We start from the raw sequence: 18864 nt of genomic DNA, 5'->3' as shown, positions 1-18864 counted from the left end.
ACCTATAAATAAATAATTAAATAAAAGATCCAACTTAAAGTAAATAACTCCATATTATCTTTATTTTTTAGTATTGGAGACTGAACCCAGAGCCTCACACATGCTAAACATATGCCCTACTACTGTACTACACCTTCTATCCCACACCTTTATTTGGATCTGTCCCTATTTTGGGTTTTTGTTTGTTTTTGCAGTGCTGGGTATTGAACCAGGTCCTCCCACATGCTAGACAAGCAGTCTACCACTGAGCTACTTTCCCAGTCCTGACTCTACTTCGGACAATTACCTTGTGGCCAACAGTTGTTGGAAAATAAGTAGGGAAATGGGTTCATATATATAAAACTGTTAAGTAGCAGATACATGGTCCATGGTCCAATGTAGCTTTCATCTACTTTTTTTTTTTTTTTAACTGAAACAGGGTCTCCCTACGTTGCCCAGGCTAGCCTTGAGCTTGAAATCCTCCTGCCTCAGTCTCCTGGGTAGCTGGGATTATAGGCATGCACAGTGGGCACCTGGCTTTCTTTCACACAGAATGAATAATTACAGGGCTAGGCATGTCGTTCAGGAGAGGATGGAGCATGTGCGAGGCCCTGGGTCCAATCACCACTGCTGCCAAAACAAACAACAAACAGCCACAAACACGGGCTGAAGGAAAACAAAGAGGTGACTGAAAACGCCACAGGGACAGTCCGAAACCGCATTTGCAGACAAGCTCATGTTGTTCAACGTTAGCAGGCAGAAGGAATAGGGGGAAAAAAAGTGATTCTACCATAGAAAAGCCAACTTGCTACATTAGTTAGGTTTTGTGAGAGATCACACATCATATAATAGTGGTCTCATCAATAATGATTCCCATCTCCAATCAACATTTCAAAAAATGGAAGTTTACACACACACACACACACACACACGCACACACACACACACACATATAAAGGTTGCTTATTCTTTAATTTCTAAACCATACTTATTTACACATTGACTGCCTGAAATATAAATAAGCATTATTTTATGACAAGGCAGAATATCTACATTATCTCAACGATACAAAAACAGGTCCAAAATAGTGTTAAGGGACTTCCTTAGTTAAAACTACGAAACTGAGTGTGTGTGTATACACACTTAAATAATGTATATATGTATACATAGATTTTATATATATATACATATATATATTTAAATCTCTGTATTCCCATTTCTTTTTTTTCAACTAAATTTTTTTTTTATTATAAACAAATGGGATACATGTTGTTTCTCTGTTTGTACATGGCGTAAAGGCATACCATTTGTGTAATCATAAATTTACATAGAGTAATGTTGTTTGATTCATTCTGTTATTTTTTCCCTTCCCCCCGCCCCTCCCACCCCTCTTTACCCTCTATACAGTACTTCCTTCCTCCATACTTGCCCCCCTCCCTAACCCTAACTCTAACCCTAACACTAACCCTTCCCTCCCCACCATTATGTGTCATCCTCCACTTATTAGCGATATCATTCGTCCTTTGGCTTTTTGAGATTGGCTTATCTCACTTAGCATGATATTCTCCAATTTCATCCATTTGCCTGCAAATGCCATCATTTTATCATTCTTTATGGCTGAGTAATATTCCATTGTATATATATACCACAGTTTCTTTATCCACTCATCAATTGAAGGGCATCTAGGTTGGTTCCACAGTCTGGCTATTGTGAATTGAGCAGCTATGAACATTGATGTGGCTGTGTCTCTGTAGTATGCTGATTTTAAGTCCTTTGGGTATAGGCCAAGGAGTGGGATAGCTGGGTCAAATGGCGGGTCCATTCCAAGTTTTCTAAGGAATCTCCACACTGCTTTCCAGAGTGGCTGCACTAATTTGCAGCCCCATCAGCAATGTATGAGTGTACCTTTCTCCCCACATCCTCGCCAACACCTGTTGTTGCTTGTATTCTTGATAATCGCCATTCTAATTGGGGTGAGATGGAATCTTAGGGTGGTTTTGATTTGCATTTCTCTTCTTACTAGAGATGTTGAACATTTTTCCATATGTTTGTTGATTGCTTGTAGATCTTCTTCTGTGAAGTGTCTATTCATTTCCTTAGCCCATTTGTTGACTGGATTATTTGAATTCTTGGAGTAAAGTTTTTTGAGTTCTTTATAGATTCTGGAGATTAGTGCTCTATCTGAAGTATGATTGGCAAAGATATTCTCCCATTCTGTAGGCTCTTTCTTCGCATTGCTGATAGTTTCCTTTGCTGAGAGAAAGCTTTTTAGTTTGAATCTATCCCAGTGGTTGATTCTAGCTTTTATTTCTTGTGCTATGGGAGTCCTGTTAAGGAAGTCTGATCTTAGACCAACAAGGTGAAGATTTGGACCTACTTTTTCTTCTATAATCTGCAGGGTCTCTGGTCTGATTCCGAGGTCCTTAATCCATTTTGAGTTTAGTTTCGTGCATGGTGAGAGATATGGGTTTAGTTTCATTCTGTTGCATATGGATTTCCAATTCTCCCAGCACCATTTGTTGAAGAGGCTATCTTTTCTCCATTGCATATTTTTGGCCCCTTTGTCTAGTATGAGAAAATTGTATTTATTTGGGTTTGTGTCCGTGTCCTCCATTCTACACCATTGATCTACCTTTCTATCTTGGTACCAATACCATGCCATTTTTGTTACTATTGCTTTGTAGTAGAGTTGAAGATCTGGTATTGCGATACCCCCTGTTTCACTCTTCCTGCTAAGTATTGCTTTAGCTATTCTGGGTTTCTTATTCTTCCAGATGAATTTCATGATTGCTTGCTCTATTTATGTAAGGTACATCATTGGGATTTTTATTGGAATTGCATTGAATCTGTATAGCACTTTAGGGAGTATGGCCATTTTGACAATATTAATTCTGCCTATCCAAGAACATGGGAGATCTTTCCATCTTCTAAGGTGTTCTTTAATTTCTTTCTTTAGTGTTGTATAGTTCTCATTGTAGAGGTCTTTCACCTCTTTTGTGAGATTGATTCCCAAGTATTTTATTTTTTCCGAGGCTATTGTGAATGGGGTAGTTTTCCTAATTTCTCTTTCTGAAGATTCATCACTTATGTATAAAAATGCGTTGGATTTATGGGCATTGATCTTGTAACCTGCTACTTTACTGAATTCACTTATGAGTTCTAAGAGTTTTCTGGTGGAATTTCCAGGTTCCTCTAAATATATAATCATGTCATCAGCGAACAGGGATAGTTTGAGTTCTTCTTTCCCAATTCGTATCCCTTTAATCTCTTTGGTTTGTCTAATTGCTCTGGCCAGAGTCTCAAGAACGATGTTGAATAGAAGTGGTGAAAGAGGGCATCCCTGCCTTGTTCCAGTTTTTAGGGGGAATGCTTTCAGTTTTTCACCATTTAGAATGATATTAGCCATGGGCTTAGCATAAATGGCCTTTACAATGTTAAGGAATGTTCCCACTATCCCTATTTTTTCTAGTGTTTTGAGCATGAAGGGGTGCTGTATTTTATCAAATGCTTTTTCTGCATCTATTGAAATAATCATGTGATTCTTGACTTTAAGTCTATTAATGTGGTGAATTATGTTTATTGATTTCCTGATGTTGAACCAACCTTGCATCCCTGGGATGAAACCAACTTGATCATGTTGGACTATCTTTTTCATATGTTTTTGTATGCGATTTGCTAAAATTTTGTTGAGAATTTTTGCATCGATGTTCATGAAGGATATTGGTCTGAAATTTTCTTTCCTTGATGAGTCTCTGTCTGGTTTAGGTATCAGGGTGATATTGGCTTCATAGAATGAGTTTGGGAGGGTTCCCTCCTCTTCTATTTTATGGAATACTTTGAGAAGTATTGGAATGAGCTCTTCTTTAAAGGTTTTGTAGAACTCGGCTGAGAATCCGTCTGGTCCCGGACTTTTCTTTGTTGGTAGGCTTTTGATGACTTCTTCTATTTCAGTACTTGAAATTGGTCTATTTAAATTGTTTATGTCCTCCTCGTTCAGTTTAGGTAATTCATATGTCTCTAGAAACCTGTTGATGCCTTCAAAATTTTCTATTTTGTTGGAGTATAGATTTTCAAAATAGCTTCTAATTATGTTTTGTATTTCAATCCTGCCTGTTGTGATATTTCCTTGTTCATTCCGAATTTTAGTGATTTGGGTTTTCTCTCGTCTTCTCTTTGTTAGTGTGGCTAAAGGTTTATCAATTTTGTTTATTTTTTCGAAGAACCAACTATTTATTTTGTCAATTTTTTGTAATGTTTCTTTTGTTTCAATTTCATTGATTTCAGCTCTGAGTTTAACTATTTTCTGTCTTCTACTACTTTTGGTGCTGTTCTGTTCTTCTTTTTCTAGGGCTTTGAGCTGTAGTGTTAGGTCGTTTATTTGTTGAGTTTTACTTCTTTTATTAAATGCGCTCCATGAAATAAATTTCCCTCTAAGTACTGCTTTCATAGTGTCCCAGAGATTTTGATATGATGTTTCTTTGTTCTCATTTACCTCTAAGAATTTTTTAATTTCCTTCCTAATATCTTCTGTTATCCATTCATCATATAATAGCATATTGTTTAATCTCCAGATGTTGGAATAGTTTCTGTGTTTTACTCTTTCATTTATTTCTAACTTCAATCCATTATGATCTGATAGAATACATGCTAGTGTCTCTATCTTCTTGTATTTGCTAACATTAGCTTTGTGGCATAATATATGGTCTATTTTAGAGAAGGATCCATGTGCTGCTGAGAAGAAAGTGTATTCGCTCTTGGTTGGATGGTATATTCTATAAATGTCCGTTAAGTCTAAATTATTGATTGTGTTATTGAGATCTATGGTTTCTTTGTTCAATTTTTGTCTGGAAGATCTGTCCAGTGGTGAGAGAGGCATGTTAAAATCACCTAGTATTATTGTGTTATGGTCTATTTGGTTTCTGAAATTGAGAAGGATTTGTTTGACATACATGGATGAGCCACTGTTTGGGGCATAGATGTTTATGATTGTTATATCTTGCTGATTTATGCTTCCCTTAAGCAGTATGAAATGACCTTCTTTATCCCTTCTGACTAACTTTGGCTTGAAGTCCACATTATCTGAAATGAGGAGGGATACTCCAGCTTTTTTGCTGAGTCCATGTGCATGGTATGTTTTTCCCCATCCTTTCACCTTTAGTCTATGGGTATCTTTTTCTATGAGGTGAGTCTCTTGCAGGCAACATATTGTTGGATCTTTCTTTTTAATCCAATCTGCCAGTCTATGTCTTTTGATTGATGAATTCAGGCCATTAACATTCAGGGTTATTATAGAGGTATGATTTGGTTTCCCGGTCATTTGGTTCATTTTTAAAATTTTATTTATTTATTTGTTTGACACAACTTGTTTCCTCCTTTATTTGACAATTCCTTTAGGATAATTCCTCCCTTTGCTGATTTGCTTCTTTGTTTTTCATCTCTTCCTCATGGAATATTTTGCTGAGAATGTTCTGTAATGCTGACTTTCTTTTTGTAAATTCTTTTAGCTTTTGTTTATCATGGAAGGATTTTATTTCATCGTCAAATTTGAAGGTAAGTTTTGCTGGGTATAAGATTCTTGGTTGGCATCCATTTTCTTTCAGGGCTTGAAAAATGTTGTTCCAGGCCCTTCTAGCTTTTAGGGTCTGGATTGAAAAATCTGCTGATATCCGTATTGGTTTCCCCCTGAATGTAATTTGGTTCTTTTCTCTCACAGCCTTTAAAATTCTGTCTTTGTTTTGTATGTTCGGTATTTTCATTATAATATGCCTTGGTGTGGGTCTGTTGTAATTTTGTGTATTTGGAGTCCTATAAGCCTCTTGAACTTGATTTTCCATTTCATTCTTCAGATTTGGGAAATTTTCTGATATTATTTCATTGAATAGGTTGTTCATTCCTTTGGCTTGTTTCTCTAGGCCTTCCTCAATCCCAATAATTCTTAAATTTGGCCTTTTCATGATATCCCATAGTTCTTGTAGATGCTGTTCATGATTTCTTACCATCTTCTCTGTTTGTTCAACTTTGTTTTCAAGGTTAAATATTTTGTCTTCAATGTCTGAGGTTCTGTCTTCCAGGTGTTCTATCCTATTGGATATGCTTTCTATGGAGTTCTTAATTTGGTTTATTGTTTCCTTCATGTCAAGAATTTCTGTTTGGTTTTTTTTCAATATCTCTAACTCTTCATTGAAATGATCTTTTGCTTCCTGTATTTGCTCTTTTAACTGTCGATTGGTGCGATCAATCAATGCTTGCATTTGCTCTTTCATGTCATCATTCAGTGCGTGCATTTGCTCTTTCACCTCATCGTTTGCTTCTCTGATCATTTTAATTATGTACATTCTGAACTCCTTTTCTGTCATTTCTTCTGCCATGCTGTCACTGGGTTTTATTGATGTAACATCTAGATTTGTTTGTAGCATTTTCTTTCCTTGTTTTCTCATATTGTTCAGGTTTCAGAGGACCGCTGAGATATTGCAGATTTCCTCTATTGACTTACAATGTCCCTGAAGATTTCTCTATATATCCCCCCTTAGCCTTCAGTAGGCTGAAGTCTTGGAGGAAGTTGATAATGCGGTGCTCCACAAGGAAGCTGCCTCTCTAGGAGTGGTGGCCTTCAGGTGGGGTATAATTCCTGCTAGTGGGCAGAGGTGCCTCCACTTGTTGACCAATGGTCATCCAAAGGGGACCTAGGCTGTGGGCTGAGGCAAGGCCTGTTTGGGCCTGAGTCTCTGGTTTTACCGTCCTTGTGGGGAAACCTCACCCAGCAGGGAAGACTCACCCGGTGGGGAGGTCTCGCTGGTCAGTTCCCTCCTAGAGGTTCCCCTCAATTTACAGCTACCGCCTGGGCTGGGCTGCCTTCCTCTGCAAAGTTCCCAGGGGCCCAGCCCTACCTCCTGGGCCTGGGAACCTCACCCTTTGCAGATGAATCTCCTTAGGCTTCCCCTCCTCAGAGAATCTGCCCGCAGGCCTGGAACCTTCGCTCCGCCCTAAGCCTGTCTCTGTGCGGCTCTTCCACCAAGAAGCCTCCTAGATCCTGGGACCCTGCTCTGCACCTAATCGCCTGGCTATGCGGCCCCTCCTCTGAGCAGCCACCTGGGGCCCTGTAAAATCGCTCTGAATCCCAGAGACCCGCCACACGCCTCTTCCTCCAGACAGCCGCCCAGTATTCCGGTGTGGTCACTAGGAGTCCAAGAAACTCACTGCGTGCCTCCACCTCCACCAACCACCCGTAGCCCTGGGCAATCAATCACTCCGAGTCGAAGTGAACCTCCCCGTTCCTCCTCCTTCTCCAGATAACCCCCCGGGTGTTCAGGAGCGGTTGCTCTGAGTGGCTCTGAGTCCACGTGACCCGCAGCACAGGTCCTCTGGGCAACCACCCGGAGCTCTGGTGCGGCCACTCAAGACCAAGCGTCCCACCACGCTCCTCCTCCAGGCAGCCCCCCTGTGTTCAGGAGCTGTCACTTTAAGTCCAAACAACTCACCACTCGCCTTCTCCTCTGAGCAGCCGCCTGGAGCACTAATGCAGTCACTGTGAGTCCAAACGACCCGCCGCGCTCCTCCTCCTCCTCCTCCTACTCCTCCGGGCAGGCCCCGGGGTTCAGAAGTGGTCTGAGTCCAAACAGCTCGCCGGCAGCTTCTCCTCTGGCAACTGCCTGTAGCTCTGGTGTAGTCACTCCGAATCCAAGTGGCCACGCTCCTCCTCCTCCTCCTCAGGGCAGGCCCCGGTGTTCTGAGTCCACACAGCTCTCCTCGCCACTCCTCCCCTGGGCAGCCACCGGAGCCCCAGTGGTTGCTCCGAGTCCCAGTGCTGTGCCGAGCGGCCTCCTTTACGGCGCTCCCAGCTGTCGGAGTTCACTGCTCCAGCGGGGAGAGTGGCGTCTCGCCGGCAGCTCTACTTCACAAAGTTTCCTGCGTTCCGGGACCACCGTCCCATCCGGGATGCCACCCCAGGGGGTGAGAGTCACCCGGCTGCTTTGAGTTGGTCCCAAGAGTCTCAATATCTCCTCTTTTGAATCCTGAGTCCTGGAGCAACATGAAATGCAGCTACCCTCTAGGCCGCCATCTTGAAACCCCTCAACTAAATTTTATACAGATAATATCTGCTCTTATATTTTCCACTCATATTAAAGGAATCCCTACCCTATCACATCTTCCTCAATTTCTCTAGAATGGATCTCTTTGGTTTCCTTTCGCAAATCCATTTCTTCATAAGCCTGTTATGTAAGATTTTGGTTGCTCTGTCACGGTTCTCTTCTTTAGTCAGTGGTGACGGCTCCAGCTCTGTTTTCTTTTGTAGTTCTTGTATCACCGTCATAGTCTTATTCAAAGTAGCGTAAATGTGGCTCCTAGTCTCTGCTCAATAGCAACTGGTTTAAAACGTGCATATAAAGTTTGATAGCGAGACTTTATCACTGACAATTCCTTTAAGACCATAACTGGATTTTTCTGGCCTGCTGAATCAGGATGACTTGTCTCAATTTCATATTGCAGCCAGAGTCAGCCTGCTGGAACATCATTTCCAGCTTATCAACCTCTACCTCCATGTTGAATAGTTCCTTAACAAATATTTTATAATGGGCATGTGTTACTGTTATTATTATAGATGTGGAAATAGATAGTTATTAAATAGATGTGGAATTCCTTCTCTGATTTATACCTATTGGTCCTCTGTAAAGGCTCTGAGGGTAACTCAGACCATTTCTTATTGTTCTTCCACATAATAGACTTCCAAAAAAGCTGAAGGGAGCTTCAAGTTCTTCTTGTTTTTAAACATGATTGTTTTTGAATAGGCAAGTGCAAACATTTTTTAAAAAAATTTAGACCATTAAAAATCTGAAATAGTTGAGATAGCTCACCCTATAGAATGGTACTGCAGTGTTATGAATATCTATTTTTTTCTCTTTTCCAAAACAAACCTTTAAAGGAAAACAAATGTATTTCCAAGTCTACTGGGTTGTATTGAATTCAACATTTTATGAAACTGGGTTTGAGTTTTCTGAACGTGTACTTGAGGTCTTTGATAAACTTACATTCTTGGTGTAAGGGGACAGACAGTGGAGGCAAAAAGGACCTTTGGGAAGGTGTTGGGGAAATCCCAGATTGTGGAGAACCTTGGGGGCTTTCATGGAGGGGCAACAGTTTCAGGAGGTGGGAGAGGGACAGTAGTCAGATTCCCTGGCTGTCTTGCTTGCCACCGATGACCCTGTTTGGAGTCACCACGGTGAAGAGATTCCCACCTAATGCCGAAATGATTTCACTGCCTTACTGCTTCCGGTAGCGTCAGTAGCACTGGAGTTTAGGGTGTGGATAACTGACACTTGATACAAGGTTGAAAAAGTTTGACCAGAATGTTTCTATGCTTGAATTCCCCACAATGCCCCAAGGTTACTTATCGAGATCACCTTGCTGTGTAATCTTCCATCACCTGCATGTGGGGGCAGAGTTTCTCTGGAGAATGACTCTTTTGTAGAATTTTGAAAGTAATTTTTGTTTGCTTTCTTTTTCCAACTAAACTTTGAAACTCCTAAATTAATAACAGTTTGGGAGGTAAGTCAATGTTATCTATAAATATTTATTTATTAAACTGTTGAATATGTTCATACAAATTAAAAATACCTGTCAAAGAGATTTTATTAGATAATGAAGGTAGATTTACTTCAAACAGAGGCAAGTACAGCTACCAGTGACCTATTTTTTATTGAATTTTTACAAAGAATTTGAAAGTGGGTGTCATAAATGGTTAGGGTGCTGGGGCTGAGTAACAAGGCAACAAGGCTTATCCTGGTTGCATCTCTGTTTCCAGATGGCCTCCCAGCTTGAAGCCCAAAGAGCAGAGCTTGTAGAACAGTTGGGAAAGGCGTCTGAGGCTCACCAGAAAGCTCTCCAGAGAGCCCAGAAGGCAGAAGACAAGTCGGAGACTCTCCAGAGTCAGCTGACACACCTGGAAGGAGAGCTGGTTTCTGCAGATGTTTTACGAGACAACCTGAATTTTGAGAAACAAAAAGTAATGACCCCAGGGCACGTCCATGGGTGGAAGCATCTGTTGCATTCTAAGATTTTACCTGAGAATATCATGAATTTTGCAGTACTTAGACTGATTAAGACTTGGGTCACAAGTAAACTTCAAGAAACACTGAGTCTTTTCCTATTGTTAAGAACTTCTTTTATCCAAATTAATTCAATTAAACTCATATTTTCTGATTGTCTGTTATATATGAGGTCCTGAAGGTTTGGGGTGGCTCAAATATGAATAATACAAAGTTCTTGGTCTTAAAAGTCTCAGAATTTAAGACAGATCTTCAGATAATTTGCTGTGCCCCGGACTGTGTATGTGTTATAAAAGTTATATTATATGCATACAGTGTCGTAGGCACTTCTGGGTAGAGATTTTATAGGAGAAGAGATAACTAAGTGCATCTTTGAAGGATAAGTAGGGTTACAGTGGTAAGAAGGATCTGATAGAGGAAACAGTTTGAACAAGAGCACACAAAGTCTTTTAAGTGCTATATGCAGATGCAGAGTGGTTAATCCTGGGTGGCCAGAACAGGCATTCTTAGTGGGGCTATGGAAAGAGACAAGACTGGAATGGCTGGGATTATAAAGACTGAGCATTCTTTACTCTGTAGAATACAAAGCGTGATACATCTTTGTGAGCATCACTGTGCAGGCATGGCTTCGTAACAATGATTTAGTCAATGATGGACTGTGGTTGTGATCATCGTCCTATGAGATGGTATTGCCTGGTGATATCATAGGTTTTAGTCGGTGAAACTAAGATGTCTCTGATGTTCACACCATGATGAGGTTGTCTGAGGATGCAGTTCTCAGAACGAATCCCTGGTGTTGAGCAACGCACGACCTCATTTCAAAACGACAACGTGAGGCCGCTGTGGGCTGAGATTGTGGTATGGGGCTAGCCCAGTGGAAGAGGAGAGAGGGATGAGAAGGCAAGGGGTCCACCCTGAGGATCTGAGTGTGGGGAGAACATCAGCCACCTCTGTGATGTGGTCTGCAGAAGTGGTGAGATTGGGAGCCAGTTGGCTCTGGGCGAAGGGGAAGACTCAGGAATGGTGCCAAACCCAACGAGTGGACGGGGTAAGCAGGTAGGGCCTGATTAGTAATAGGGATGGGTATAAATGTGACAGGAACTAAGGAAGAGAGGTGATGAGTTCCTTCCTGTTCCTGCGGGTGAGGAAGTGAGCCGTCTTCACAGAAGAGGTGCCAGTTGTCAGGGGACTTAAAGAATGAATAGGAATTTGTCAGGCAGAAGGGGCGGGAAGGATTTCCCAGTGGAGGGAGCTGCAGGAAGAAAGGGAGGTGGACCAGATGGCCCGGGAAATGAATGTGGCCCAAGGAGACTCGAGAGTGGTGCCTCGTGAGGCCAGAGGTGTGAGATGCACCCGGGCTGGCTAGGAATAGAGAGGCAGGGCAGGGATCCACTCAGGCTGCATCCTGTAGGTGATGGGAAGCCACAGAAGGTACTCGAATAAAAGAAGTTTTCTCTTAAGGCAGACTTGCTGGGAGCATCTTAGAGGCCAAAAGTAGAGGAGCACAGTGGAAGATTTGCAGATTAATCTAGATCAGAAGATTAAAAGGGTGTGGACCAAGTGGTGGTTTTGTGAATGAAGATGATAGAGAATAGGTTTGAGAAATGTGGGAGGAAGGAGGTTTTTGTCTATTAGATATTAGATAAAATATTGATATTTAGCCAATTAGGTATTGGTTAAGATTATGATTTTTGTGAAGAAATATTGCACCTGAGTATAGTAGGGTAATCTGAAAACTATTTAACTGCCAGCAGCACAGCCCCAGCTTGATGGTCTGGGAACCCCTAAGTCTAATTCAGAACCGAAGTGAACTGTCCTCACCTTGGCCTCTCCTGCTTCAGTGAGGGAGGCAGCCTGCCTCCACTTACCCAAGCTGTCCTGGGTGCTCGTCTTCCTTGACCAGGAACTGAGCTCTGCCAGTGCTGTCTCCTAGATCCCACCCTCCCCATCTCTACTTCCAGCAGCAGTGGCTCTGTTCTGAGCATCTTGTTAATTTGCAGGGACTATGGAAACAGCCTTCTAATAGGTCTCCTTACTATGGTCACCACATCTCAAATTTGTTTTCCATATGCCTGCCAGAGAGGTCTTCATAAAAGACACAGCCATCTTATCTTTCTCCATCTTACAGCGGGTGAGTGGCTCTCTGTGGCCCCCAGGAGCAGGAAGATGCCTTCTTTCACTCTGGCTTCACATTCTGTACGCTGCTAGAAGGCCAAATCTCTCTGGCTAATGGGAACAAACTCAGAATCTTTCAGGGGCTAGTAGGACCCTGGCAGGGTATGTGGTGAAAGATTCCTGAGGCTAAAGACACGCATGTTCACGTTTGTAGTAGAACGCCTCTGGCTTTGTGGGCCTCTCGGACTGCGCTAGCCGTTTGCTCTGGGAGAATGTTCTCCTACCTTCACCTGGTAAGAGCTGGTCTTCAGGCTGCAGCTCAGATGCCACCACCTCAGCAGTCTCACCTGAGCACCCCAGTTCTCCCTTCTCATGCTCCCCAGCAGCACGCACCCTGCCCCTCCATCACAGCACTTTCTCTCCTTGCTTCCTGAAGCCAGCAGAAGTCTTTTTCTCTTACCTCCCCTCGCTGCCCCTCCCCACCCCTCCCCTCTCCTCTCCTCTTTTCTCTCTTTCTGTTTCTCCAGGGCCTGAAGTAAGAGTGAATTACAGAAGAAATATTTCAAAGGCAAGAATTTCAGGTGGAGTGTTATCTCTTTCCCTCCTTCCATATAGGTGAATCATTAATTTTAATTGGGATTATGCCAAAATTACTTCCCGTTATGAAAGCCAATTATGTCAGCTAATTCGGCCCACAGTGAATTTTCCGGAGATAATTGCATATGAAATGAATGTCCTGGTTTGGGCAGGGTTGTGAAAATCGAAAAGCAAAGTCGTACAGAAATTAAATGCTAAGTAGAGGTGAGCTAGGCTAACACGAAATGCACAACAACGCACTTTTTAACATTTATTCCATACTGTGGTTCCAACAAACAAAATGTACACTATCCTTTGCTTCTATGAAGTTAGAAGTTTCCAGAGGATGTAATCTTCAGAGGCACAGCTAAGAGTCTAGAAATAGGCACTTCCTCTGTGGGGTCTTGGCTTGCTCCCTTCTTAATCTTTTCTTGCCTGTTGTAGATCCTTGCATGTAAGTGGGTGGGTCACACATAGAAATAGAAAAAAGGGGCTTTCCTGTCGCCACCAAAAGGCAATAACTCTTATGTAAAATAGAAGCAATAGCTGTTAGGTCACTTCCATGTACACAGGTTAGAAATCGAACGTTCCAATGGGAGAGGTGATACGGCAGAAAGAAGTGAGAACCTGGTGATGCAGGGACACAAACAAGCTCTGGTATTGCAGGGGATACAATGTGTGGTGTTTATAATGACTGCGACCTACATAAAGAAGAGATTAAATTGCATTTACATGTATGCTATTTCACAAAATTAGAAAATATACACTTAGAGATAATTTCATCCTGATGACTAAAATATTATAGATCGCTCCCAGCTTTAAGATGGTGTGCTCAGGCAGCAGGAAATTATTGAAACATTTAATTGCCTGAAATGGCAGATGGGAGAGAAGTTATTGCAATGAGAAGAAAATGTTCAAGATAGAGGCCAAATCATGCAATGCTGGAAGCGCATGGACTATTTTAGTCATCCAGCAGAAACTCAGCATTGACAAGTGGAGGACTCGAATAGTTTGTGATATTGAACTATGAACCTTGACTTCTTTTGTACAACTCTATTTTAGATGTTGTTCATTTAACTTTGATGCATTAAATACTTTTAAAGACATTTTGTGAAAGCATTTTTGCTTAAAAAAAAAAAAAAAACCCAAAATGTTGTTCAAGTTTTTGGGAGAGCTTTGACTTTGAAGAGTTCTGTGGGGTGCAGGGAGAGTTAAGTGGCTACTGGTTGAGTTGCCAGTTTCCACATTGGGGATTGTGGCCCTGCCACAGAAGGTGCATGGGTGGACAGGTCCCAGGAGCTGAATGGGTGCAGGCGTACGATTGCATCAGCACGTTTCCAAAGCAGAGAGATGAGAATGTAGTTGTCGACCCAGCCAAATTTGTCATATGGCTAGGCTAACCAGAGTGCACGACATTAGATTGAACACCAAGGTCATTGACCAGGACAGTCGAGAATAGTTGGACACAGAGCAGAGCAGGGAATTGGTGGGTCCAGAATTCATTGCCAGATATTAGGATCAGAGTCCAGGCCCCGTGTGGGGTTTAAAGAGAACCACCTGTAAGCTTGGGAGAAAGAGAAGGATTCTGTGAGATCACACATTAACTTTACTTTTATGTTCCATTTTTGTATTTTGTTCCTGAATTTAGTATCTTAAATTTCTGGATCAGCTTTCAGAGAAAATGAAATTGGACCGGTTGGCTGCTGAACTTGGCTTTGACATGCGTCTGGATGTAGTCTTAGCTCGTGCAGAGCAGCTAGTCCGCCTCGAGAGCGGCGCCGTCATCGAAAACAAGACTATTGCCCACAATTTACAGAGAAAGGTAGGCAACATTGAAAATTAGGAGTATTAAGAAAAACAATTTCTGAAAAAACCAAATATTGAAAAGTGATTCACCCCCACCATATTCACTAGTGTGATAGGAAGTAGGAAATTCTGTGTTTACAATCTGGGTCTTGATTAAAGTCTGGAGAGTTGGTCAGAGTATGAACCACTTAAGGTTTTAAATTTTGTTTAATTTGTTCTTTTTAGTTATATATGACAGGAAATGTATATTTTTTATAACTGTTTTTTAAAATTTAGTTTTGTATGTGGTGCTGAGGATTGAACCCAGTGCTTCATGCATGCTAGGCAAGTGCTCCACCACTGAGCCACGATCCCAGCCCCAGTAGAACATATTTTGACATAGCATACATACATGGAGTATAACTTCCCATTTCTGTGGTTGTACATGATGTAGAGTTACACTGATTATGTATTCATATATGAATATAGGAAAGTTATGTCTGATTCCTTCCCATTCCTATCTCCCCTTTCTTCTCTCCACTTCCCCCTACTAATCTGGTGAACCTCCCCCAACCTATTGTGAATCAGCACTGGAATATCAGAGAGAACATTCAGCCTTTGGTTTTGGGGGATTGGCTTATTTCACTGACAATTACTGTAATTTCGTTCTTCTTTTTGGCTGAGTAATATTCCATTGTGTATATGTACCACGTTTTCTTGATCCATTCGTCTATTGAAGGGTACCTAAGTTGGTTTCATAGTTTAGCTATTGTGAATTGAGCTGCTGTAAACATTGATGTGGCCATGTTGCTATAGAGTATGCTGATTTTAAGTCCTTTGGGTATATGTCAAGGAGTTCTAAATAATATTGACTTAAACAAGCGGAAGTTGTTTCTTTTCTGACATACATTTCTGGAGATGGGCAGCTTAGGCTGGCCTGGCAGCTCTGCTCTGTCCATTCTTCAGGGAACCAGATCCATCTCAGTTCATTAATTTAATATCCTCATGGTTCAAAATGGTGCCCACACCATTATATCTGTGATCCTTGCAGAAGATTGGAGAAGAAGGGGATGAAGAAGAAGGTTACAAAAGAAGATGCCTTTTGAAGATGGGGTCCAGAATCTGTCACATGGACTTGTGTTTACATCCCCAACTAGAATGTGTTCTGATGGCCAAACTGAGCTAACACAGAGGCTTGTAAACATAGCCTTAACTCTGGGTGGTCATTCGCCTAGCTTAAAAAACTCAGTTTCCACTACTTTGGGAGAAGAGGAGATTGGGGGCTGTATGTAGCAGTGACTGCATTTATAAGCTCTGTTGCACTAGAAAGTAGAGAGAGAAGGACCAACTTTCCATTCACTCTACAGGAGTGTAGACAAAATAAATGAATGAAAGGATGAACCGAAAAAAGTGTAATTATTAGTTATATAATTATTGGTATTGGGAAAAGAATATAGAAAATGCAGATGTGTTCTTATTATAGTTCTTAGGAGAAAAGTCTATGGTCAAATTCTAGTCTAAATGCTGTGTAATGAATTACATTCTGAGTTTGCAATTTGGCTCAACCACACTGGGTGACTTTGGACAAATTATGTACCTCTCTGTTTTCTCATTTTAAGATAGGGATGATACCTACCCTAAGGAACTGTTGATTTTTATTAAACAACATTTTTGAGCTCTTGGTTCATAGAAGATACTCTGTTCCTATTTCTCCTCTTCCCTAATTGATTATAGTTGGAGGAATATTTAATAAAAGAGAGAGTAGACAAACCAAGTTGCTAACAGGGACATTAAATTGAGCTCTAATTCTTCCCAAAGTCCTCCTTAAAAAATGATTTCCTTTTTACATACCCAATATTATTCCTTCTAAGAACTGTAGAATTATTGGAATTGTCAGGGTGTGGAGCTTACCAGTGTAAATTTGCCATGGAGTGGAATTTGACATAAAGATGGTTAAGAACAGGAGCTGGTTAGAGAAATAGTAGAGGGCCTTGGTAAAGAATGAGTTGGAAGGCATAGACACAGTTGTCACTGGGAGATAAGGAACTCAGCAGCATTTCAGAAAGTCACGTGCCTTATAATACCTTACAGATGTAGAGAAGATTGTCATAGTCCCACCTGATTCCCCTTCCTGCCATTTGTAGCAGACAACAGAGGTGTCTGGACTTATTGCACTCTTTAATTGTGACAGGTGGAACCCAGGAATATCTTTCCAGTCTTAGACTCCACAGCCATTTTATTTTACTTCTCCATATTTTTATTGGTGCATTATAGTTGCACATAATAGTGTGATCATTGTTACATATTGCACATGCACATAATGCAACAATATAACCTGGTCAATGTTATTCCCCAGTGTTTCCCTTTTCCTTCCCCTCCTCCCTCTTCTTTGTCCCTTTCCTCGCTCCACTGATCTCCCTTGGAGAGAACTCATGATTGCCTAAAAAATCTAATTTCCTTCATCCAGTTAGAATGCCACTGAGAAGCCAGTTTGAGGACCTTGTTCTTTGCTTGGTTGGTTGATCTAATCAGCCAGTCATATAACAAAGACCCCAGGGAAAGGAAACCAAGATTTTAAATATGTAAACAAAGTTTTCTTAAAAATCTCCTTGGTTTATCATATTTTAGCAATGTCTGAATTCTCCCACAGGGTGCCACTCCGCCTTGTTAAGGAGTGAGTTGGGCATAGACACAGTTGTCACTGTCGGGGACTGAAATTAACCAGCCCCGGTTTGCAATACTAGTTTGTATCATATCATGTTTCAGAAAACACCAGCGCAGGCCTCACCGACAGTGTGTGTTGGAGAGGATTTTGAGTCTCTGTCTTATATTCTGTTCTTGATAAGCCTATTTAAGTAGTTTTAAAAGTAATTTTGTGTTTTTATTATAATTCACACAGTGTTGGGGAGAAGCAGAGATGGAAAGCTGACTCCTTTGCACATCTTCTGCGGCTCTTTTGTCTCCTACTTTGCAGCTGCAAGATGAATTCTTGGAAAAATATGAATAAAAATGCAATCAGGAAAAGGAACCCAGTGACCTTTTTTTGATGGTTTACAAATTAGTCTTATTGAAGTGTAGATAAAAATTGACATTATCTGGCTAATTCATTTATGTTTACTGACTGTTCAATTATTAAAAAAAAAAATCCCTGTTTGTATCAAACCAGCTAAAGACTCAGAAAGAAAGACTAGAGAGCAAAGAACTGCACATGAGCCTGCTCCGGCAGAAAATAGCCCAGCTGGAGGAAGAGAAGCAGGTGCGCTCGGCCCTGGCCACAGAGAGGGACGAGGCCCAGCTCACCATCAGGAAGTTGGAGAAGAAGGTGGAGAGGATGCAGAAGGAGCTGAGCGTGTGTCGCGAATCCAACCTGGAGCTCAAAGCCAAGCTGGCTGACACCAATGAGCTCAAGGCAAGTGCGTGGCTCCGTTTCCTCATTCCTTTTGCAGGTTCCCGACAAAGTTTGTGCCAAAGAATGACAGCCTTATCCTGGACACACCAGAAAAGGAAAATAAAGATGAAGATTTCCCCTGTTGTGGGGAAAATGCACAATTACATAAATCAGAATATCTAATTTTGTGTCTTCAACATTTGAGGTGGTCACTTTTCCAAGAGTCAAAAAGAGGCAACATGAAGTGCAAGGAAATAAAAACATTTCTTTTTGCACTATGTGATGAGGGACGATGGAGGGTAGAAATTCATTTAGGAAGAAATGAAAAAATGGGCACAGTGTTTACAGAGGCGTCTGTTTGACAGTAGAAGGGATCAGCAGATGGGGCAGGTGGTCCTGGATTTGAGGGGTTCCATGTCTGCTAAATACAGAGAAGAAAGACGTGAAAACCCGGAAGAATTTAAAGAAAATGTTCCAATGTCGTGTGCGCGTGCTTCTAGCCATATGTCCACATGCACACGTTTCTGGCAGGTACGTGAATCTCAAATCCTAGGGACAGTAATATCCTGCTCTTAGCAGAGGGGCACCCTGAGATTGACTTTTAGGTGTTTCTGAATTTGGAACCAGAGCAGTAAGGAGAAAGCCTTGGGATCAAGCCACCCTTGAACATGCACAGTGGGCACAATTGTTTAGGGAGCATTTCCTCTGTGTTTTTCCCCTCCTAGGTCATTAGGGTTCCCCCCTCAGGCCCTTCTGCCAATAGACAAGGCCATGATGTCGAGGCGAGTTTCCCTAGAGAGGAGGAGGGTGGCATAGGAGGGGAAGGACTTATTTGAATGCAGAGAAGAGAAGCAAGAAAAGGCATCTGACAGGTGCCCGGGGTGGGGTGGGGAATATCAGAGACAAGTGTCCTCAACTCCCTCTTCAGGCCTTGAGATTGACCTGGGGGCCCAGTGGGGCTGGGGGTCGAATCCCTGA

The 18864-nt window shown here is 41.7% G+C and overlaps 1 protein-coding gene across 4 annotated transcripts in view; it reads left to right on the top strand.

The window, feature by feature from the left end:
* Positions 1 to 18864, top strand: part of CCDC170 (coiled-coil domain containing 170) — an 86507-nt gene that overhangs the window by 54191 nt on the left and 13452 nt on the right. For 3 of the 4 annotated variants that reach the window (XM_079146636.1, XM_079146634.1, XM_079146637.1), the window contains exons 7-9: positions 9779 to 9979; positions 14362 to 14535; positions 17665 to 17907. In XM_079146636.1, the coding sequence (XP_079002762.1) occupies positions 9779 to 9979; positions 14362 to 14535; positions 17665 to 17907 (618 nt within the window). The remainder of the gene's footprint in view (positions 1 to 9778; positions 9980 to 14361; positions 14536 to 17664; positions 17908 to 18864) is intronic. The other variant, XM_079146635.1, reaches the window with a different exon arrangement.

The sequence above is a fragment of the Sciurus vulgaris genome (assembly GCF_902686455.1).
Source record: "Sciurus vulgaris genome assembly, chromosome: 7".
NCBI lineage: Eukaryota > Metazoa > Chordata > Mammalia > Rodentia > Sciuridae > Sciurus > Sciurus vulgaris.
Note: the sequence above shows the minus strand (reverse complement) of the source record. Positions and strands in the feature narration are given on the sequence as shown.